This window comes from Microtus oregoni, unplaced genomic scaffold (genome assembly GCF_018167655.1).
Source record: "Microtus oregoni isolate MIOR12 unplaced genomic scaffold, Mior012 000023F_ref0000262, whole genome shotgun sequence".
NCBI classification, from domain to species: Eukaryota; Metazoa; Chordata; class Mammalia; order Rodentia; family Cricetidae; genus Microtus; species Microtus oregoni.
Window position 1 is genome coordinate 3,658,131 of NW_024543082.1, and position 24,129 is coordinate 3,682,259.

Here is a 24,129-nt window from a genome sequence, read left to right on the forward strand (position 1 = left end):
TCATTATAGATGGCTGTGAGCCACCATGTGGTTTCTAGGAATTGAACTCAGGACCTCTGGAAGAACAGGCAATTCTCCTAGTACCTAAGCCATCTTTCCAGCACCCCCTTCTCCACTTTTTTCTGAGAGAGAGAGAAAGAGAGAGAGAGAGAGAGAGAGAGAGAGAGAGAGAGAGAGAGAGATCTTGCTCTGTAGCTTGTTCAGCTAAGGCTTCCCCAAAACTTGATTTTTCCATCTCCCCAGGGCTGGGACTACAGGTGTGAGGTCAGCTATCTTTACTCTGTTCTTGAGAACAAGGATCTCAGCTTGTTCTGTTTCCCTCTAAAGCTCTCCATTTTTTTAAAATATTTATTTATTATGTATACAATATTCTATCTGTGTGTATGCCTGCAGGCCAGAAGAGGGCACAAGATCTCATTACAGCTGGTTGTGAGCCACCATGTGGTTGCTGGGAATTGAACTCAGGACCTTTGGAAGAGCAGTCAATGCTCTTAACCTCTGAGCCATCTCTCCAGCCCTAAAGCTCTCCATTTTCAAAAATGTCCTCCCCTCACTGTTTGTACTAAGTATTTAAAAATATCTGACAGAGTATGTTAGTGTTATACTCTGTATATCTTGTACTTACTTCCTTTCATATTTAATTTACTTTTTAAATGAAAAGCAAGGACTTACAAGTAATACAATTTCTAGGTTCTTTTTTGTCTGGAAATATCTTTCTTTCACCTTCATTTTTAATTATAGTTTAACTTGGCATAAAATTCTAAGTCATAAGGGTTTTACAGTAGCACACTGATACTCTTATTCCATCTTTCCTAGACTCTGTGGTGGAGAACACACACACATGTGCACATGCCACATGAGTATACACACATGCACGTACACACACGTACCATGTGTGTATACACACATACATGTATGCACATACTCATGCACACATACTCATGCATACACACATGTGTATGTATATACATACACATACATGTACACACACACACAGAGGAAAGCTTCTGTTACTGTGCTTTATTTTGCTAGTTTGACTTACCCTAAGTGATGCATATTTTCCCTCTAACTCAGATATTGTACTTCGTATGTGTAGAAGTCCAACATGTGCCCTTCATCTCTTCCAGGTTTCTATCCAGCTTTTCGAATGTATAAATACGACCAAAAACTATATATTTATATATGTCATATATAAAATGTCCTATCACCCCCCCTCCAGGTCTGTTTTTATATCCATGTCTGCTAATTTTAACACCAAGTGATTACTGCCCTCGTCATTACAGAACACCTTTTCCTGCTTCTTTTGTATGCCTGATAATTTTTTTTTAATGCTAGACATTGTGGTTTTTGCTTTATTCTATCAATACTTTAATATTCCCACGACTATTCTTTTCTACCGGTGTTTGTTCACTTGTTTATTTCTTCTAAGATAGGGTTTCTCTGTGTAGCTCTGGCTAGTCCGGAACTCATTCTGTAGATCAGGCTGGCCTCAAACTCAGAGATCCACCTGCTTCTGCCTCCAAAGTGCTGGGATTGAAGGTGTGCGTCACCATGCCTGGCTCTCCCATGACTATTCTTGAGTTTTGTTCTGTGATGCAGTCAGTTATGTCTCTAAGACTTATAGACAGAGTCAGAGCCATCTTTAGGCCTGGGCTTGCTGCTCCCCCTGATATAGCTTATACACTCTAACTGATGTTTCAGCAACAAGAGGCTTTTCAGTCTAGGTAGGAACAGGGCTACCCCTCCCTGTATCAAAATCTAGAAGCTCAAAGCAGCAAGTTGGAGTTTTATAGGACTCTCTTTGTTTAGCTTCCTACCCCTCAGACATCTTGCTGATGTCTGGTGTTCATTGTCTTGAACATCACTTCATATATTTTGTCTATTAAAATTGTTTCAGGAAGGAAGAGAAATCTGGTCTTTGCTTATCTATCTCGGCGAGAATTAGAAGCCACACCTTCTTCGTGCAGGACAACTTCCTTATTCCAGTTTGCTCGCCCCATGACTCTACTGGCTGTGCATCTCTAACCCAAGAATCGTGATGCTCAAAGAGCTTTGGAGTTTGAATTGACTTTGGATGATGGATAGCCACCTGGCAAAGTGCGTCCAAATATTCCAAAGTCCCAGTTTCCTCTAAACTTCTGGTCCCCAGTGTTTGCATCAAAGATACTTAATCTGCGTTGTGACTTTCTTTATCCCCTGGGATGCCTGCTCTGGAAGTGCCCTGCTCTCTCGGCTGGTCAGTCTCTCTTCTCTGTGTCCCTTCCTATGTGTTAGATGCCATACAGCAGCGCATTTACTGATGTCCTCAATCCCCTTCCCAAGTCTGCCCGTTTAACCCACGAAAGATGCTCACTAGGTTTCATAATGAATGGATGACCAATAGAATGGAGCATGTGGTTAATTTCTGATAAACTAGGTTGCTAGGCAACCTCTCAAATGGACTCTTTTATGTTTCATGCATCGCTCATCAGTAGAGGTACCAGTGACAGTGCAGGCAAGTTATCTTTCAGATAGAAATATGATTTTCACAATTTGACATTAGTAAGGACATATATTTAATATAATTTCCCTGCGAAGGTGAGGGGTTTTTGAGTCATCACTAAGCCCCCAGAAAAACCCAGTGTTTCATCAGGAAGGGAATTCAGACACCAGTTCCTGTTTCTTTCCAGTCTTATAGGCGAGGAACTAGATTTTGAGAAGATTGACAGTTCAGTTAAAACAGTCCCCAAAGCTCATACAAATAAGTTGATGCAGCACCCCACCCCAGATATTGTAGTTCTTCCCACTAGAAATTCAACAGTCACCATTTTTGATGTTTCTATCCAGATTTTTGAAAGCATGGAATATAATCCATGGTATTTTTATATCCATCTGTTAATCCTAACTCTGTCAATGCAGAGTCAGTTCTGACCCCGTGTTCTCGCTGTACCACTCTCCAGCTGTATTTGCAGGCAATTGGAATGTGTTTCCCACCAGGATCCACCCTGGCTTCCCGGTGACCCCAGATTTCATCAATAGTAGAGTACTCATGGGGTTTCTAGGACAAGGTCACAGAGTTGCACAGCGTGGCTTAGAATGGGAGCAGCTTGACACTCACTCATGTTCTTACACTCAGAAAAGTGTTCTCTGAAATGTTAGTACCTTTGCTATGAAAAATTTAATAAGCTTCCATCTTAGCCATGTAGCGCCCCCTGTGAGGGATCTCACACCAACAGAACACTCTATGATTTATAAAATGGGTGCGGGCACAAATTTAGCTCTTATGCAGAGGGCTCATCAGGACAGTACACCCCAGAAATTGGTTCCCTAAATCTGGAAAAGTTTTGACAAGAACAAGAAGAATTTTCATTCTTACATTCTACATAGACACTGAAAACTACGCTGATCCACTATATATAAAACCCGGTATTCATGTGCACAGCTTAGGAGAAATTAAAGCAAGACAAGGGACTGAAGATAATGAGAGAAACATGAATAATGGCATTTCAGTGAATACATTCAAATTCACATGCACAAAGACACTTGTTGAGAATGGAAACAATTTAAAGTCCTATTTTAGTCACAGCCAAAATGTACACACCGAGCTGGAATCAAAATAAATATCACCCGTAAATATGATTGATTGAAGTCGGTAAGGTGGTTTTACTCATATTTATAACATACTGTAGTTACCTGCCTTCTCAGTGCCATGTCACTGTTTTCCCTGCCTTTCTCGTGGCCGAGTAAGGGCACTGAGGTAGTTCTGGGCATTAATGTTGAACCGTCCCCCCCCCCCCCCCACCAGAAACATTTAACTGCGGGTACAAGAACCTTTCAGCATCCTCTTACTGGGATGGTAACTGGTAGCTATATGTTTATATGTTGATCCATCAGCAGATGGATAATAAACACAGCCCTCCCTGCTGACATGGACGCACAGCGCTCTTAAAAATTTTAAGCCATTTCCGTACATTTGCATGCAAAATTCAAGAAGTCATTGTTTTTTACTGCTGAGTAGTCAAGGTCCAAATCAGGAGCAGAAGGAGAGAGAACACGAGCAAGGGACTCAGGACTGCGAGGGGTGCACCCACACACTGAGACAATGGGGATGTTCTATCGGGAACTCACCAAGGCCAGCTGGCCTGGGTCTGAAAAAGCCTGGGATAAAACTGGACTCGCTGAACATAGCAGACAATGAGGACTACTGAGAACTCAAGAACAATGGCAATGGGTTTTTGATCCTACTGCACGTACTGGCTTTGTGGGAGCCTAGACATTTTGGATGCTCACCTTACTAGACCTGGATGGAGGTGGGTGGTCCTTGGACTTCCCACAGGGCAGGGAACCCTGATTGCTCTTCTGGCTGACGAGGGAGGGGGACTTGGTTGGGGGAGGGGGAGGGAAATGGGAGGCGGTGGCGGGGAGGAGGCAGAAATCTTTAATAAATAAATTTAAAAAAAAATTAAGACATTAAAAAATTTGAAGGGTTGTTTATTACTACAGCATAACTTGACTCATCCTAACAGGTACATCCGCTCTTTCTCTCTTTTCTGGAGGGAGCTGTCTTGGGATGAGCATTTAGGCCCACTGAGAGAGTGGCACTAGGTGACAGATGAACTAGGACCACCCTGGGAACCCAAGGAAAAATGCAATCTTGGGAGACTTAGTAGATTTTATTTTTTAGTATACCTCTTCAATGGTTATTACTATGCTGTTATTTTTAAACAACCCAAGGATTCCTGTCATTATACACTGATTCATTCTTCATAGGCACTGAGAGAAGAAAGATCATTCTATCTTTGAAATCTCTTAGGCTGGTGTAAGAACTATTCCTAACCTAACTTGGTGTGAATTTTGTCCTATGAATATTTATATCTCTTCCCTCCCAAACAGACTACAGTTCTTTTAGCTAAGGATATTTTATATCTCTTTTGTGTACTTCTGGAAGAGCGGTCCTAATACACAATACTCTCAAGCTGAAGGCCAGTTCTGCTGTCTATAAGGGACTTGCAATAGAGCCACAGTTGGCGATCTCTTGGTCTGATCACAGCGGACGAATCTATTCTCACATTCTCACTTCCTGAAGCTTCTGGACTGTTGAAGGGCTTTTGCAGTCTGCACTGTGCTAGCATCCTCCTCACTGGCAACCAACGCAGTGAAGTAACGAGACCCATTTTCAACCTGACTTCTCTGAACACATGTTTCATTCCTGGGAACACGTACTTGGTTAGGCTTATTTTCCTGTTCACTGATTCAGGCCCCTGGTGCCTTCTCCACTCTTTTGATTTGCCATTCTTAATTAGAAATGGCCCACCAAACCCAGAAGCCAACTGCGAGATATAAAAAATCAGGGGTGGATAAGAGAAAAACAATGTCCTCTGGGAGGAGTCTCCATTCAGCAGAGGTCTCAGAATTGTCACTGGCCAAACCACACTGTAGCTTCTGGGCCACATCTGGTTGTGCACCCAGGATCTTAGTTCACTCCTCCGCTGGAGTGCTCTGCTCCTTTACCTGGAGATGCTCTGTCAAATTTTCCCCATTTCCCTGTCCTGGCTCTCGATCCTGGGTTTAGCTTCACTCATCAGCTCATGTCTTAGACCTGCCTACGTATGACGTTATCTGGAATCCAAAGAGTCTGCCATTGGTTTTCGCTAAATATGGCATCATTCTGTTCCACAGTACTTAGCCTCTAGTCTGCCTGCACTAAAAGAGGAGAATATTATTCTCTGTATTTCTGCACACTAAGGACACTGCACTCTCTTCCCACACTACCCAATTGACTTATAATGTACCTGACAGTAGAGAAGGCATTAAAGATGATGATTAAAAAAGGGGTGGGAAATTGGACAAAGATACACTGTATATGTGTGTGTATATGAGATCAACAAAGAATAAAAGTTGTCACATCACAAAATTAATTTAGAAAACGTAAAGCAGACCTGAATCCCTGTCCTCACGGTACTCACGGTGTAGCAATCCCTAATCCAATTACGAGCATGACTTCACATGGATCCTATCAGGCTAAACCCGCCTCTTCATCCAGCTAACAAGCAAGTTCAAAATGATATTGCAATTCATAAACGAGGTCTTAGTCATGCTCAAAATTGAATTTTTATCAGAACGGGCTAAAAGATAGTTGAACTACACCAGGTATGGTTGGAACACCCCCAATAATCATTTATATAAAAAAGAATATAAAATAGAAAATAACCACATGTCACACTCAATTTCCCATAACTACAGGGAAAATTCTCTTTGCCATTAACCACTTCTGGACTGTTTTCTGGGAATCGTTAAGTCCAGGAGTTGAGCAAGGCAGGGAGAAGTGTTAGCATCCTCCTCACTGGCCTGTACCAGGACCTGAATGGGGATGCACCTGTCCCATGTAGCCCTTGTCCAGAGTGGCTTATTAATGCCATATACAGTTGTGGTAGTCAACCGTAGTCTTGCAATGTGTTTCTAAAGCTGTAAGGCTTATAATACAATAAATAGGAGTGAGTGTGTGCTGGTGCCCAGAGTTCCCTTCTCATTTGGCCTTAACCTCCAAGGCTTGCCTCTGGAGACAAACTGATACAGAGGTGAGGAGAAAGTCAGACTCATACCTCATCATCCCATTGCATATGCTAAAGCAGTCCTAAGTGGGGTCTTGGGAGAGGAAACAGGGAATGAATGTTCACATTCCAATGATGAGGGAGTCACCTTCCGGCAATTAAGAACTCAGCCCTATGCTATGCTATCTACTGTTTGATTGGGTCCAAAGAACAGGATTCCATTAGGATCCTAAGACCTTGTCTCAAATCCCTACACCTCTTCCTCTGGTCTCCTGGGGTTCTGTGTTGTTTGTAATCAAGCAAGACAAACTTTGTCTTTGTCTTGGTGACAGGCCCAGTTGACAACCACTTCCTGCTGTTACCAAGCATGTAATCTAGCCAGATGGGACCCCACAGCCTGCTGGGAGTGAAGGACACAGCCAAAGGAAACTAATATTTAAACTCACTAAGGACAAAGCCCATATTTGACCATCTCTCTCAGAGTTTGCAAGGCCCTTTCGAAACATCAGGCATATGAACAGTGTGTTGTGTGAGTTTGGAGTTCCCAGAATCACATGATTTAGACCAAATCTTGATGTATTTTAACAGTCTCGTTAGCCATGTGAACCAGAGGGATGTAGCCTTCTACAGTTAAGGTTCTTGTTCACTTCGAGTGCATCAGATTCCAGGGACCTAGGGCCAGGGTCACATGGGAAGGGCTCCCCTTGGGCGGCCCTGCTAGGAGAGTAGTATGAGATTCTCACATGGCCTCTAGGAGACCATCTTGGCTCCAACAGGGACATGAAGGCTGAGTACCACGTGCCTGCCTGTGAATGCCTGCTTGTTGTGCTAAGGATGGACCCAGGGGCTCATGTATACTAGCCAAATGCTCACTACTGAGCCCCGCTCACTCTCCTCCTGAATAAGATTGCTCCTCTCCAAGTCTTCTTTCTTCTGGGTATCAGTAATGAACAGAGTTTTCTAAGACCTTATATATGTTTCTAGAAAGTCCTTATCCTACCCTCCCCTGAAATACAGCCTCATTGCCACTAGCCACCCTGGAGACCATTTGGATGAATTGTGTTATCTTATGTATCCCCAACTGTAGGTCACCATCACTCAGGTCACCCTTTCACTGCCCTATAGACTACTGCCTACTCCACAGTATGTGCTATCAGCTGGCATCTTATGTATTTCACCTATATGTATTTCCACTAGAATATAAGACCCAGGGCAGGAATTCTTATCTACTCTCTTGGGGAAGGGCAGACTTGCTGTTGCTGTCTAAAAGAGTAGATGGCACACAGTAGGTACTTAAATATTTGTTGGATGAGTGAGTGAACATGATAGAGACACCCAGTTCTGTGTGAGAGCTTCTAATTATTATCCATTCATTTATTTTATGGATGATGACCATCTCATTGACTTCTGGAGGCTGTATTGGCCATTCCCACAGCCTCCTGATAAACTACCCAGAATCTGTCTCACACTATCACTCTGGGAAAAGCCCTAGACACTCTTCCATGTCAATGTTTACCAAAGAGACTGTGTCCAATGCTAGTATCCCATCTCCACCCTCTGCACCCAGCACATTCTTTAAGAAAACATGTAATCCAGAAGAAGTCAGCTACTCAGATATTTTTGAGGTCTTGGTAAGACAGGAAAGAGGCTGTGATGATGGTCACATAACTAAGTTAGCAGGAGCAGTAGATTCACTGATCTTTTTTACTATCTCACTTGAATTTCTGAATCACTCAGCTCCTCGGAAGCCAGAAATACTGGGTTGACGGCAATATGTCCTCTCCCGGAAGGCTGTACTCATGTCTGGCCCTACACTGAAGTCTTTTTCTGTGCTGTCATGCTGTAATAGCACCGTTTTTATTCTGCCACACCAACCAACCAATCAGACACTGCAAAGCTCCCTCTTTAATGACATGTTCCATTATTGTCTGTGTGGCACTTCAGGGTAGGTAGATAGCACCTAGGTGACCTGTGATGCCCTTGATTTGAGGACTGTAATCTATAAATTTTCAATGAGTGTTGCACTAGGCGGTTTCAGAAATGCTAAAATATGAAGCAACATATTAGACTCTTCAATCCCAAGCAAAACCCCAGGGAGTGTGAGCAGCATAGAGTCCCCTATTTTCATTCCAACCTTCCAGCTGGTCTTGGATGAACTCAGTGATAGAAACCAGTCTTATCATCTTGCTCCCCTTGAGACCAAGTTGTCTACGTAAGTCCTTATGAATCTGTGAGAGCCCAAAACAACACACACACAATGCCATAGTGATAGAGTACTCTCAGAGTCTCTGTCATGCTAATAATATATACATTATTTTTCTGCCAACTACACTTTAATCCCTATACACCTTGGGACATTTCTTCACTTGAATGTAAGCCCTAATCACCACTTAGCAACCGTCACTATAGCCATACCTACAAACTTGACATTGGACAGGGGTGTTGGACCTTTGAATGGTCACCATTGACAGGCAGCAGAAGACCTAGATATCCTTACAAATAGAACAACACTTTTTATTTTGCCACCCTGGAAACTCAAAGATAGATACATAAAAACTTCTCTCCAACATTACTATTTCTAAGACTTCAGAATCTCTCTGTAAGCTATCACTACCCATGATCAGGTCCACTATAGTAGGCACAGCTTTATTATCATGTCAAGGGCTCACTTGATGGACACTGGCAAGCCTGGGTGAAGCGCCCAGGTTGAAAGCTCCCTTCAGGATCTGGATAGGTTTGTGGAGTTGGAAGAAGAAATAGACTTCAATGGACAGATCTGATAGGATTACTCTAAAATCTTGACATGGAATTCCACTTAGTAGTGACAAGATCCAGACTCAAAAAGCGTGACGACAGAGCCTGGACATCAGGCTACTGCCACTTTTCTGGCCCAGTAGAGATGGAAGGCAGGTGTGTACATGGGTCACCAGAATTAAAATTTCACCTTTTATTTCTGATTATACTTATTGTTTTCTTAACCTGTCTTTCTTTCCAGGCTGTAAATTTGGAATTTACATGATGAATTTACATCCTCATAAAAACCTATTATTGATCTACAGTGCCCGTCTCATCTCTATATATTTGTGACTACATGGCTTGTATGTGCGCACGAGCCCTTCAACCCCACAACCGCCTGTAGGATCATGGTCTGGATCTCCTTTCACGGAACCTGACATAACAGAGCTGGATGAATCCACGCATCCCACGCTCTTCCACAACCCAACGCGTCATCTGCTCATTCCCTGTGCCACTGACTGGCAGGAGTCTTCAACTTTTTTTTTGAGAAATAGTTACTTTCTTAGTATGCTTTTGAGTCAAGCTCACCAAACACACTCACACTGGATCTTTTATCAGTGTTTTTTTTTTCCTGATCCTCCAAGCATTATGTATGACCCATACATATTCCACCTCCATAGCTCACACGTGGAGTATGTCCCACAGATGCTAGATCCCAGACTGCTCTCTATGTATGATGCTTTCTGGCTGCCAACATGCAGCTATCTTTGTACATTCCCACAGCTCCAGGCTAGTGTTTTTTCCTGACCCGCCATTTTCTTCAGGTATGTATATTTCCTAGTGGTGCCTCTTTTATGTTGAAGCTGAAATAACTTAACAGCTTGATTTCTAAGGACATATACTGAATGAAAACGAAGAGGAGCTCCCGTGGACTAAGGCCTAGGTATGAACGTATGACTACCATCAAATGTTGGTTATTCGAAGGGTTCTATTATGTGTTATGTTCTCTGAGAAGAGAATTATCTTTAATTCAGTTCTGTAGCTTGTTCAGTAGCCTTCACAGGGTCTGAGGCTTACTAAATCTTTATTGCATAAATGAGGGCCCCTGTAGCAATATGGATAGGAAGAAGTTGTCATAATATCAGAATTAAATTTCTAAAATCCACAGACAGGGCCACCACCCGTGAGGTTCAATCCATCCTTCCGCCTTGAGGAACTGGTACTGGGGTGTTTGAGTATATAACTAAAACAGCAAGTACTAGGAAAGGAGATTTTAGTCTTCACTTCCTTGTTTGTGGGGCCAGGTTTTGAGCATTGATGTGATATAAGAGCCACCAATTGAAACACACTCATTCTGTTGTACACGTTAGTGATATAGAAAATGTTCCATTATATCTATTAATGGAATGGAAGGGCACAGGGAACGGAAACGTCATTTCTATTTTTCTTCAGAAAGTGGTAGGTGTGCTTTCCCCAGCAGGTTTGTTTGCTTCTGTAATGATTAGTTCCAGCTCAGGCTATTAATAAAATGAGTTAGCATTTCCTCTGTATAATACCTGGCCGGAGAAGAATTTATGGTACAGAGAGCTCACGCAGGGCTCAGTCCTTCCCACACTTAATCACTCTTTTTACACCGAGTGAAAGTTTCCAATAAATCACAAGCAAAGAACAATTTTGTCTAGGACAACAACTTTCTAGGATGAGAATCCCAAGACAATGCTTTAGCTGATGAGATGAAGACAGTCAGGGAAGGAGGAACTCTGGGACCACAAGGCAGCTGACATTTTTCTACCATGAGGGGGCTAGATACCTCTTTGTCGATCAATTCCATCATCTGTAAAATGTTCTAGGTCAGTTGGCGAGGAGGAAGAAAGAGGACAGAAAGGCTTGCAGACATACTGTAGCTATAAAATACTAAGTGTTGGCGGGAAAATGTCAAAATACCACTGTCACCTCCTGTCTGGATATGTTCCTTGTTTTACCTCCTGAAGACTTGGGATCTTGGGCTTTGGTTCTGATGCATATTCCATTAAAAAAGTTCCACTTCTAAAGAATTTTATTTTTCAAGGGCAGCTACTCTGATAATGTCAAGGAAACCCAAGGAACAGGTATATCCTTTTTTATGGAATTTATTTTTAATAGACAGTTTACATAACTATAAGACTTGGTAGATCTCAGAGTGTGATCCCTGAACCAACAGCATCTGTATTACCTGGAATTTGGCAGAAATGTAACTTCACGTATCTACTCCAGATGAACTGAATCACATAATTCTGAGAGTGGGGCTCAGGATCTAGGTTTTAACAAGCCCTTGAGGTAACTCTCATATATATGATATATGTATGAATGTTTGAGAACCACTGTTTTGGCTCAAAGGAGGAAAAGGAAAACCGGGATTTGAACATCTGGATGTGCCAGAGAAGATGGTTTGGGGTCTTTTCCAATCACACTATTTAGCTATTTAGAGTTGGGCACAAAGTGACATGTTAGGTTGTGTTAAAGGTACTCCTCTGTTACACTTTGCAGTTAAAAAGAGCAGACACATTTACATGCATGTACTGTGTCCATGTACTGACCTGGTACATCAGTTTCTCAGTGGTTGAAAACACTACTCTACTTAAACATGCATCTCTAACCTCTGTCATGTTCTGCTTTCCTGCCTGGATTTATTTTTTGTAATACTTATTGCTTTCTTATATGCAGTGTTAATTCTTTATTTGTGTTTTTGTCTGTTTCTTCCAATAAGAATATATTTACTCTGAGGGCGATGTGTTTTATTCTTTCATGTCCCGTATTTGCTGTGCTACCCTGAACATGCCCAGTCTCTGTCACTCATGTTCTTAGCACCGAGAACCATGCCTAGCCGCTAGTACACACTCAGTAAGCATTTGCTGAATGAGTGGCTGCTTGCTTTGGAAGTTGGAAGAACACTGGGATCAGTCTGAAACACTGTAGCACCTGTGCACCCCCTTATCCAGCCGTGTCATAACAGCATGGAGCTTTGCCTTTCAGTTCCTGTTCTGGGCTCTGAGATAAGTGCCAGCCTCAGGAGCTTAGTTCATCATTTCCAAATGTACCCTTTGGGTTTTAGCTAGTTATGGGGCAGTGTCTTGAGGGACTGACATGTTCATATAGCTGGCTGGAGCTAGACGGTGGTCTACAGCTGTGCAAAGGAATTGTGAGACACAGTAGGGAAAAGATAATACAGAAAGAAAACTCAGGGGTTCTGAACTCTGGCTTTTATTTTGCCCCTAAGTTGTCAAATGTCCTTGGGCAAGCAGCACTGTTTGGTCTTGGTTTCATCTTACTGATCTCACATCTTCTTCAAGTTGTTATAAATCCAATCGTGTGTTGTCCGATCAAAGCCTGGATCCTGAACTGGTAAGTCCCATGAGGACAGGATCTATTTGCTCGCCTACTTTTTAATGCCCAGCAAGGAGTTCAGGCATTTCTTAACTACATGAAATGTAGAGAACAAACTGATAATGTCTACTTCATCGGCCTGTGAGCTACACGTAACCAAGCCGCAGGCATGTAGATGTGTGTTGTAGAGACCCTGGCCTACAGAGCTATCCAGTCACGGGGAAGAACAGACTCCTGGTCTCTACTGGCCACTTATGGAGACAAGTGGAGGTGGCTATGCCATGCTCATCTCAGGCCAGACACCTGGCTATCAACCGTGTGGCTTGGAAAAGCGTGGATATTGCAACGACAAACCACAGAATCACGAATCTGTTAGTTCTAGTTAAAGTATTTAAAGTTAAAGCATTCCTTCAAAGCGCCAGCCTCGCCATTAGGGAAATAAACACAACATTGCTGGCCTCTCTGACTATGAGAATCACAGGAGTAAGTTCAACAGCTTCTTGGTGTCTGCCAGGAGAAAAGCACTCAAGGAATGGCAGCCTCCTTGTCTGACACTGCCTCTGCAGCCCCTGTACACACTTGCTAGCCAGAGAGGCTCCCAAGAACACCCAGCTCACCATGGGCTAGACACTAATGTTGTTGCTAGTTTAGGGAAGCACCCTCACCACTTTTCGCTGAAGAGAGCATTTCTCAAAATATCTACTTCTCGGAGTATATGTTTCCCCAATGAGTCTTGCAATGTGCTATGGCTTACTATCAAAATTTGAAAATAAAAACTAAGAGTTGATCACCCCATGAAGGTGCTGAGACCTACCACCGCATCGAGCTGGTCTAAACTTGGCCCGCCTGTTTGGGGCAACCTTGACCTCTCTTTCCTTGCACTCTGCTCTCTCCCCAGTCCCTCCCTCCCTGGTAGAGTGAATTCTACTCCTGACTGGGCCCCGCCCTTTCTGCCTTTCCCCCACTGCTCCCATCTACAGATGGTCATTCATCTTTGTTCTGGAAAACAAATTCTGTTGCTAGGAAACCAGAGAATTTAAATAGCCATGGTTGATATGGTCCTTATTAATGACTGCAATTGTAGCAATGCCACCATCACGCCATAGAGACAGACACGCTCTAGGCACCTGCCCTCAGTTTGACAGGTCTTTCCAGAAAGTGGGAAGGCAGAGAAACTAAGGGCCTCGGAGCTCCACAGAAATTCTTTATAAATCACTATATATCAACAGCTTTAGAATCATTTTATTAGAACACATCCAAGAAAGAGACATATGGAAAAAAAGACAGCAGCAGTTCCCATCATGCAAATGCCCATGTTAAGGTTCTCCATTGGATTTGAGTTCAAGTACAAATTACAGTCCTTTCCTGAGCCAGGTGCAATTCCAGAGAATGACACTTTGCATTGCGAGCACGTACCCTTCACAAAGTTCAGAACACTGAACAAGTCACGTTCTCACAGTAAGAGTGTGAGACACATGGAAGTGTAAACTTTTAAGGACCCTCTCCCCTGCCCGCCCCCATCACCCAGCCTGGGAAGTGAGCCCGACTTTGGGACCTCTTAGAAATAAGGTGTAGTCTATTGAAAATAAAGCAGTGGGCCTTAAAAAAAGGTTAGAAAATGAGTGTTTTATATATATACATATTTATATATATTTATATGAAATGGAATCATCCCTGCCTCTTGCCTTGGTGGGGGGGGGCGTCCATGAAATTTTGTGAGGAGTTAGGGTTCTTTCTAGAATGTTATGGAAACTGGAGGATGTTAGAAAATTTATTATGAAAAATTGCAAACATATACAAAAGTGAGAATTGTATAATGAACACCACGTACCTACCATCTAGTGTCAACAATTATTGAGTGGTCAGTGGGTTTCCTCTAGATCTTTTCCTGTTTCCCACCCCACCCAACAGGATCACTTGAAGCAAATGGGACTAGAAAGGTGGTCTAACCCCAGAGACCTCAGAGGAGTGGAGAGTAAGCTGCATCAGACAGAATGTGTGGAGGGAAGTGGTTGCTGCCAGTGTTTGGGAACGGCTGGATTTGACCCTCACCACCTGTATCTCAAGCCCCCCACCTCATTCTCATGATGCGAGGGGGCGAGCTACAGTCGGAGGATGGCCTTTTCCAGATTAAAGGTGGGCACTGTTCACGGAAATGTCAACCTGAAGAGAAACTCACAGCCAAACGAACCCCTCTAGCTACCCTGTCAACTAGAGTTACAGACTTCTTGGGCAATGAGGGTCTGATGTGGGGGGACCCCTGGTGTTCAGGTTGGGAGCTGGGGGTAGTACACGGGGCCCTGGGGCCTCTTGAAGTCCCTGGTGTCCCACCATTTTTGGACTTTGGATCGAAGCTCAGCAACCTCAAAATTGCACCCAGGAGAGAAGCAGGGAGGCCCGGGGTGAGCCCATGGCCCAGGCGGGCAGATTTTGCTTGGAACCTGTTGCCCTCTGAGCAAAGGCTGCACCCCATACCAGCCCTGTCAGAGCAGTCTCAAGAGAGTTGGGTGACTGGAGTCCTGGTGGGAGATCCCAACGGCGCCACGGCTAACCCGGTGAGCTGCAGGGACAAGTCCCAGGCTGCGCGCTAAACGTAAGTGGAGAAAGGATCTCCAGGTCCCAGGTGCCACCGAGGAACAAGGTTGCCATCCTGTTAAGAAAAGGGCTGGGCTCTGTGATTTGCATACAACTTTGCATAAATCTGCGTGAGATCCCAGCGCCCTTTAGAGAAACCAGCGTTAAACCATCAGTGCAGCCTATTCCTAGTAACCCAGTGCACAGAGTGCAACCTGCAGGCTATAACCATTCTTTCAGAAGAGAGGAGAGAGGAGCCGGGTAAGATATCCCTGGGTCTGAAGGTTCAGAAGAATCCGAGAAGGTCCAGAATCCAGAGGAGGATCACTGACTGGCCACTTGCTGCCAGAATCCAAATCCCTCTCCTTTCAACTCGTGAGACCCCCCCCCCCCCATAGACCAATCCTGCAGTGCCTGGGACACATACATAAGGGGGCGTGGGGGAGCGGCAGGAATGGCATCAACAGGGGTGCAGGAAATAAGAGGTCCTACGGGGTGTGACCCTGTGTTCATTCGGTACCCTTGTTACCCTCTTCTTTAATTCTCAAAGTCTCATATCTTACCAAACCTAGCTGTAACATTTAATCGAGAAAGAGAGATATAGAAAAACATACTCATTCCTGTAGATGCTCGGCAGTAATGGGCTTGAAATTTGTGATTTGTGTGTATGGCCAGATCCCACGACATGCAGCAACCTGTAGTTTTCCTACTATGGGGCTAGTTTGGGCATGCTGCAAGGCTGTCTGAGGGAGTGAATTACTAAGTGGGTTAGTGAGTATGGGCAAATCAAAGACTGGTTTGTCTTTGGCTCACACCATGGAGTCAAAGCCTCCCTCGCACCCACCCCACAGAAATGAGAAATCCAGTTTGAAACTCTTCCAGTCAGAACTTGGGCTAAGGAGAGGAGACCCGAGCAGCAGGCTGAATGGTGTTTATTCTAGCTGCCCTGAGCTCAGAGGAGGTGGGAGACATTCCAGATGGTGGCGGGAGCAAAGGTTTGCAAGGATGTCAGGAGCTGTCTAAATGCACACGTGAAGTTACTCACGGTCAAAGCCCTCGTGGCCCCATTCAGTCACTGCACTATGGTTAAAGGGGCTCAAGAATTTAAGCACATTTCCCTGAGTCTAATGTCACCCTAATATGAATGAGGGAGGAGGCATGTACCAGTGGTCTCACTCGGTAGTCTCATGCCATGTTTGCTACCGTTCCTCGGCTTCTTGACGTATGTGTTATAAGGCTTGTAGGGTTTATCTCAATGGTAGAACTGGATAGTTTTATACACACTGAAGTTTGCATTCTGCTGCTCTGTATCTACTCACTAATGGTTTATAAAATGTTGAATCTTCCATGTGCCACAGTGCTGAGTGTTTACATGCAATGCAACACAGACCCGTGCCACGGCCCCACGGGGGTCAGTATCATTGCCCTCATTTTGCAGGCAGAGGCCTGGAGAGGTCCTGCCCAGGATCATACAACTGGCAAGTGGATGGTGGATGAGGTGAGCTCTGAATTGAGCTTTGACTTTAAAGCTGTCCTTATAACCACTGCCCCTACCTCTTAAATGACTACATTTGTATGACACTGCACCTAAAGTGTCCTTTACATACAAGTCTCTCTTATATTCTGGGACCTAACTGGAAGTGGCTTGAGTTCATTTTATTGTACATATTTATTAAGTTTTCTAGAAAATTCCTTATACTCTTTTCAACCTCAGGTTGTGATTTGGCTCTGGATGTCTGCAAATCTATTTGAAGATGGTTTGATGTAATAAATAAAGCCCATGTAGACAGACTAAGTGCATGGCTTTCTTGGAATCCCGAGAAATGCACGCACCTGCCCCGGAGGACATGGCCGGGTATTCCGAACAGGCGTGCCAACAGAGCGACAACAGAAACGCGTGGCTTTTACTTCTCTGTCGTCGTAAGAAAACATCTCACCATGTAGCCCAGGCTGACTGCAAACTCACAATCTTGCCTCAGTGTCCCAAGTGATGGGATCCCAAGTGTGGACTACAATGCCCAGCTGCAAAGCTTTTAATGTTTAAAATGTGAGCTATTCACAGTCCTGTGTTTAGAAAATGGAAGGACTGGTAGGCAAAGAACATCTGAAGTGGAGGAATAAACTGCTATTGACCTTTCCTATTGGAAAAATAACTATCAGCTTAGAATTCATAATCAGCTCACATCCAGCTACCCCACGCCTTTGGCTTTCCGTGTACGTTCTTGTACTTGCACAGGCACAAGGCCAGGCGCTAGAAATACTCCCCTGGTAACCGCAATCCTCAGTATTAAGGTCTCTTCTATGTTGCAGCTGCTCATTTTCAGGACACCGAGTTGGCAACACTTTAGCAGTATTTGGTGGCTTCCAATATGTGTCTAGAAAGGCTTATCTTTGGCATTTTCAATAAAGAGTAAGAATCAGGAAGACTCTTTATAGGACTGTGACTTTTATCAACTAGACTTGCTCAGCATTTTGGGGAAGGGTTATACTGAGATTTCCTTGTCTCCCTTTACCCGGTATAGTTGCCTTCATATGAATCTTGCACTTTATACACTGTAAGCCACGTTCTAATCCTTGGCTCTCAGAATAAAGTTCCCCGAGGCCTAGTGAGATGCTCTGCAGTCCCTGTGCACATGGGAGATAAGGCTAGACATCCAGTGAGATAGAACAGCCACAGACAAAGAACATATTTATTTAGGTGATAGCTTTATCCGCACTCAAGTCCCACAAAGAACCACCACAGCTTCTTTGCAACTGTTAGGTGAATCTTAACGGCAAATTGCCAGTGGTGTTCACTTCTGTAACTTAGCTGATGTGTGCTAGCAATGCTTCCTCCTGATGGATTAGGAAGCCTCTGAGGCAGGAATGCGGCCCAACTGCCAGTCTTGCAGCTAAGGTAATAATGAGCCTCCCCTTATCCCCACTCATGCCATGCTCTACTGGGCCTAGGGAAGGCGAGCAAATGACACACACAGTAAACAGAACACGGGACATTCCTGACTTTTGAACTCAGGTATGTTCTGTTCTGTTTGGCAGGAGAGGGAAATGCTAGTGTACGATTTGAGCCAAATGTTGTTGTATATTTTGCCTGCATCATCCAACGTTTTTTTTTTGTTTGTTTGTTTGCTTTCTAAACTGGGCTTTTCCTGGCGGAGGCCATGGATCTGGAGAACAAGATTCAAACTTCAGCTCTATACTTTCTGGTTGTATGACCCTGAGTGAGTTATTTACTCCCCGTGTGCAAAGTCCCTGTAAAATCTTTCATCTGCAAAATGAGGAGAATGATACGTACCTTGAGGACCAGGAGGCTCATCATGTTAGGGGCTTAGGCACAAAGGCAGGGGCCAGGGGTCAGTCTCTGGATTGCCTTTCTTGAAGGCAGCCTGTGAGCTTTTTTCTGCCTGTCTAGTGATACTAGTGACTTCTCAGGGAAAGGATGGCATCTGCCCCTTTAGACGGGGAGGGGATTTTTGCTTTGAGTAGGGACTATGTGTATACTGTCTGTGCCCTTCCATCATAACTAGGAAGTTCTGTAAATATCATACATAACTGCTTTATAAAAATCATTTTTTCTACCTCAAGTTTCAAACCAGAACCAAGACTGGAAATTCTCCTTGCTGTAGTTGTCAGAGTTGAAAACTGAGACATCCTGTGTGTGTGTGTGTGTGTGTGTGTGTGTGTGTGTGTGTGTGGAAGTGTGCACACGTGTGAAAAGCATCAGTGCCAGAAAACATTTTTAGCTCAAACTCTTCTCAAGGATTAACTTGTGTAGCTTCTTGTTTAGCTCCTTTATGCAGGCTACTACTCTGCTAAGGGCTCCTGGGACCGAAGGCGTATTTACTGCACCCTAAGTTCAGAGCTCTCCATCTTACACCCTGTGGGGAGGAGATGGGCAAGGGATGGAGGTGTGAGGTACCGTTTGAGCAGCGTAAGTAGTGGGTCCGTATGGGAGGCACCTTGCCAGGACAGACCAGGTGTCCCTTCTGGAAAGAAGCCTCTCACCCCCAGCACTATCTCTCTACCTTTGCTCTTTCTGTTTCTTCCTCTCATCAGGGAATGCTCTGATCGAATCTGAACCTGGACAGTCTGTGCAATATCCTTGAAACTGCTCGCTCTGTGTAACTTTATGGTTTCAAGTTTATCGGAACCTTTCCCTCTGTCTCTGACTGTAGCCGAGGAGAAAGGGATGACCTCGAGACAAGGACCTCCTTCCTCTCAGAAACTCTGATGTCCATGAAAGCGGCCTCTAAAAGGAGCCTTCTGTGCCACCTGGAGTTGCTCTGGTGATCCTCCTCTCCCAAACAAGCTTGAATGGGGCTTCTTGTCTTTCCAGGGGTTATCTTTGTGTGAAATCTCTACATGTACTTTTATGTTCCAGGATCTCCGTTGCCTTTCCCTCCCATCTCTACAGAGCAGAGCCTGGTGAAGAAGCCATCAGGCCCCTCTCATCATGACCTCTGGATTTTCCCTTCTCTTTCCCAGCACAGTCCAAGGCTCTGGACCTTTCCAATCAAAGTTGCGAGTTCCTCTGCTCCTAACTTTGGCCCATGTGCAAATCAGCTAAATTTACTCTCTGGTCACTTTTTCAAACCTTGAGACACCAATGAGAGGCCAAGAACTCTGCTTCCCACCAGGAATCCTGGGTCATATAGAGGACAACTGTATCAGCTAAGAATCTCAGCTCTTTCTAGCCTTTAAAAAAATAATGCCTATTAGGGATTTTGTTGTTGTTAATAAAAGTACTATGTCATATTGTAGAGAAGTATAAAAAGCCACCTACCAGAAATAACCATAATTTATATTTTGGTGTATTTCCTTCATATATACATATATGTATACATGTATATATAGACACATATATGTGTATATGGACATATAAGCACAAACACACACATATGTACACGCACATGGTCCCCTTTTGTGTTTAGCAGCAAGATTAGTCTTTCATATTAAGAGAAAAGAGGTCTCAAAGCAGGTGGGAAAGAAAAGCAAGCCCAGACCTCAGCTCTGGTAGCCTTTGACGTGGGCCAGCCACGGTCATCACTCACTGCTGTGTAAAGTCATAGGCCTGATGACCAGGAGAAGTCAGCATCACCCCTGTCCTAAACAATTCAGCAAATGCCTCTTAAGCATGTGGAAAGTATACTTGAAAGCACACTGATTCATAAATACAGACAAATAGGAGATACACATACAAAGCAAGCCATTCTTTCTGAGTATTTCCCATAGATGCCATTTTCCCCTTGGTGTGATGAAGATAACACTAGGTATCAGTCATGAACCCTACCTTCATGGACCCAGTGATTCAGTGGGTGAGATAAAAACCCACTCATGAGAAACAGTAGTGGACAGAGGAGGAGGTAGCTACTGTCTCACAGAGTGCTGAGGAAAAAATGCCAGGAATCAGTTTAATAGTGCAGGCGATGCATCCTAGAAGGAATCTTCCCAAGAGACTAGTCTATCAGGACAGGAAAGAAACTTGAAGGGATAGAGAGGTGGTATACAGGTCAGAAGACAGAAGACATGAATTAAGAAAAAAAGAGTGAAGATGATCACATATATACCAGAGAGGAGAGGTCTGCAGGTGACTAGGGGAGCAGGGTGGGGCAGGACAGGAGGCAAGGGTTGGGACTGTCAGGAAGTAGAAGGCCTTGGGGGACGCTGCAAGGGTTCAGAGCTAAGCTTCTGTTGCTGACACACCCAGGGACAAACTTTCTATATCACACAACGATGTGAAGCCAGGCTCAAGGACAGACTTCTACAGTGGCTGTAGGAAAGTAAGAGGGAATCACCCATAGGACTGGCAGCACACTGGCTATCAGAGACAGGGCCAAACATGTTCTGATAGTCACACACCTGGGGGTGACGTTGCTTCCGCCCCAAATACAGAAGTCACAGCAGTTAACTGGGTTCAAGAAAAGGAAGTAATTGTCTGGTGCTGAGACTAAGGAAGGACACGACATCGGGTCGCACACTTCTAGCAGTGCGCATGTACACGGTGACCCCTCTGACTCTGTCCTTGCCTATTGCTTTCCTGGGTTTTTAGCTGAGTCCCGTGTTTATGGGGTCAGTGTGTTTGTTTATCTGACTTCTGCACCTCCATCTTGGAACAGTACACAGCACATAGCAGGTACTCAGAAAAAAGGTGGCGGATGATGAATACCAAAGCCCCACCAGGGTGAAGTCACTGCAGAGGTATGGGTTCAGATCTTTTGTTATGGGTGTTGGAAGTGAAGCGACAGAAAGACGGAGGAAGGTGGGAGAGATAGAAAGAAGAATCAGGAGCAGAGAAATCCAGCTGCAGTTCATCAGAGTATGGCGTCACATGTGTTACATGGCAGGGGAAAGGAGGCATTTGACAATGTGGGGAAGAGGAAGTGATGAACTGAACACTGATGGGAGAGGGAAGGAGAGCGCCAATACATGTGCCGGGTTAACGGTGGAGCCCACTGAAGTCCACACGAAGAGAAAGGCAATTCTGCAGGCGCTATACAAAGAGATCACTGTTTCTTGGATGATGCTCAGAAAAGTCTAAATAGACGGTGTCGATCACCTGCCATGATCTACCTGACCTATCATTTATTTCCCTCAACTTAGCGCATAAAGCACAAACTTCAACCAAGCAAACTTACTCTCCTTGCCCAGGTTATCCTGTTTTCCTTTGTGAGCTGACCCTCCTCCCACTCCCAACATCTCCGCTGCCACAGTACGGTCTAGTTAGGAAAGCTGAATGTGGAACCATCTTGGACCCCCTCACATCGGAAGCTTTGATGTTAGGACTCTGTCCACAATGCCAAGCACATCACGCTGGATTCATAGGTTTACTCTCCATTTGTTTATCAAGAGCCTTCTCGTAACAGTGAGAGAGGAGACGGCAGACAACAGTGTTGGAGCGAATTTCTCTATCAGTTCTGGCTTTTCTGTATTCCCCTAGATGCTGATTGCTTGGTCTTTGTAACAACAGACAGAAGTAACTCAGTCCTCCTATGTCAAGGAGCTGAAGACAAAGGCCAAAAGGCTTCCCATAAAATCGACACTGAAGAGCTTGATATGGGTACAGATGTTTGGCTTTGTCATGCACAGACTTCCTTCCCACATCTTGGATCTTTTGTTGGGCAGCTAAGTGCCAAACTCATTGTATTTCTCATCTTTCTGCTAACATGTTTCACTGCTTTAATTCCACATTATTATCATACACTAATGTATAGTAAAGAATAACATGAATGCATTTTAAATAATTTACTAGTTCTTATTTTTCAGAATTTAGTGGCTGACAGAAACCTGTAGTATGTGTTGTCTTCATATCAGTACATTCTTCTGTGAATACATAAATGGTAAGCTATTTTGAAATACTAAATATAAAAAATGCTTTTTTGTCATATCACATGACACCCTAACTTATCAGTATATTGCCTTAAAAATCAAATTATATGCTTATCAAGATGCAAAACAGAGAATAGGAAGACAAGCCACAGACTGAGAACAGATATATACATTTATAATCACATAGATTCATAACTAGAATATAAACTCCTAGTATTGAATTAAGAAAAAACAAATCTCCAAGCAACCTACTAGACACAGATAAAAAGCTCGGGTTGACTTTGGGAAGGAGGAAATTCAAGGCCCAGGGAGATGTGCAGTCCTTTGATGAATCAGAGAAACACAACACCAGAAGCTGGGGTTACTACAACCCAGCAGACCGCAGTATGGGGCTTCACACAGTGGGAGGAATGTAATTTGGCTCAAGAGGCATATACACGACCTACCACCTAGAAGTTCCATTCCTAGTTCGACACACTGGAAAAGCTGGACTGTGTACGCCAGTTCATAATAAACACCTCACAACCTTCTGTGCAAAGAATGGATAAAGTTTCATGCATTCACAGGGCAGAATACTGCATAACAGTGAAAATGACCGGACAGCTCTACACATCAGCATGGATGGGTCCCATAAAGCAATGGTAAGTGACAAAATTGAAACAGAAAAGAATCCAGGATCTGATGCTAGCCAGAAAAACTACATTACTAGTCCCATTGGAACTATATTACTAAGGGGCATTTATATAGGAGGCGAGGCTATAAGATAAGAATCCTATAAATGTGAGGGGTATGGTTACCCCTAGGGCAAGAAACTCAGGACTGTGTCCAGGAGGTTGTATGGGGAATTCTGGGAATTGAGTGGTGTTCTACTTCACCGTCTGCATGGCTGCATTTGCTTACTATAACTGATCCACGACATCTTCAGTTGTGCTGTGTATTTTAGAACACGTATTTCACATTTGGAGACATTTTAAAGTTTACTATAAATCAGATGCTTAGAATGCATTTTATAAAAATAAGTTTATAAATAATAGCTATTCAGAGTTACAGCTCTCCTGCGGTACACAGATGCAGTGTTACACGTTTCGATAAAGATAATAGAAACATAAATAGGCGCAACACTGGCAGCTAAACAAACTGTAAAGGAACAAAATGAATAGCGATTACTTTAAAGAATCTGGCTGATTGGAGAATATGATCTTGACGACAGGGAGCAACTCTGCAGTGCCACCAGTACTCATGCACACACCTGGGGAGTAGGGATCGATGTCAGGTGTTCTTTATATTCCTATGGAAATTTAAAATGTATATTCTCTTTGATGCAGTAATTCTACTTCCAGGGAGGTAACTTGTTAATAACAAGTGTGAAAATGGTATTCGCACAAGGTTACTAATTACAACCTCATTAGCAAGGGCAACAGACTAGAACCATCCTGCATTCCCATCAATGGACAATGTTAAATGCTCTGCAATGCTGTAGTAATGGCGTGTGCCACCGTGAAAAAGGAAGCAACTTCACGCCTTGCCGTGAAACAATATTGCAGATTTATTACATGGAAAAATCTAAACCAGTACCTACTATGCGCTACCTCTGTCTGAAAGG

The 24,129-nt window shown here is 43.8% G+C and overlaps 1 protein-coding gene across 13 annotated transcripts in view; it reads right to left on the reverse strand.

Moving 5' to 3' along the window:
- The window catches only part of LOC121461681 (kalirin), a 463,010-nt gene that overhangs the window by 27,954 nt on the left and 410,927 nt on the right, over positions 1–24,129 (reverse strand). For 8 of the 13 annotated variants that reach the window (XM_041672813.1, XM_041672809.1, XM_041672815.1 and 5 more), the window contains exon 34: positions 13,850–15,279. The exons of the other annotated variants lie outside the window; for them this stretch is intronic. In XM_041672813.1, coding sequence (XP_041528747.1) covers positions 15,217–15,279 — 63 coding nt within the window. In that variant the 3' untranslated portion in view covers positions 13,850–15,216. Of the gene's footprint in view, positions 1–13,849; positions 15,280–24,129 lie in introns of those variants that run through there. 13 annotated transcript variants of the gene reach the window in all.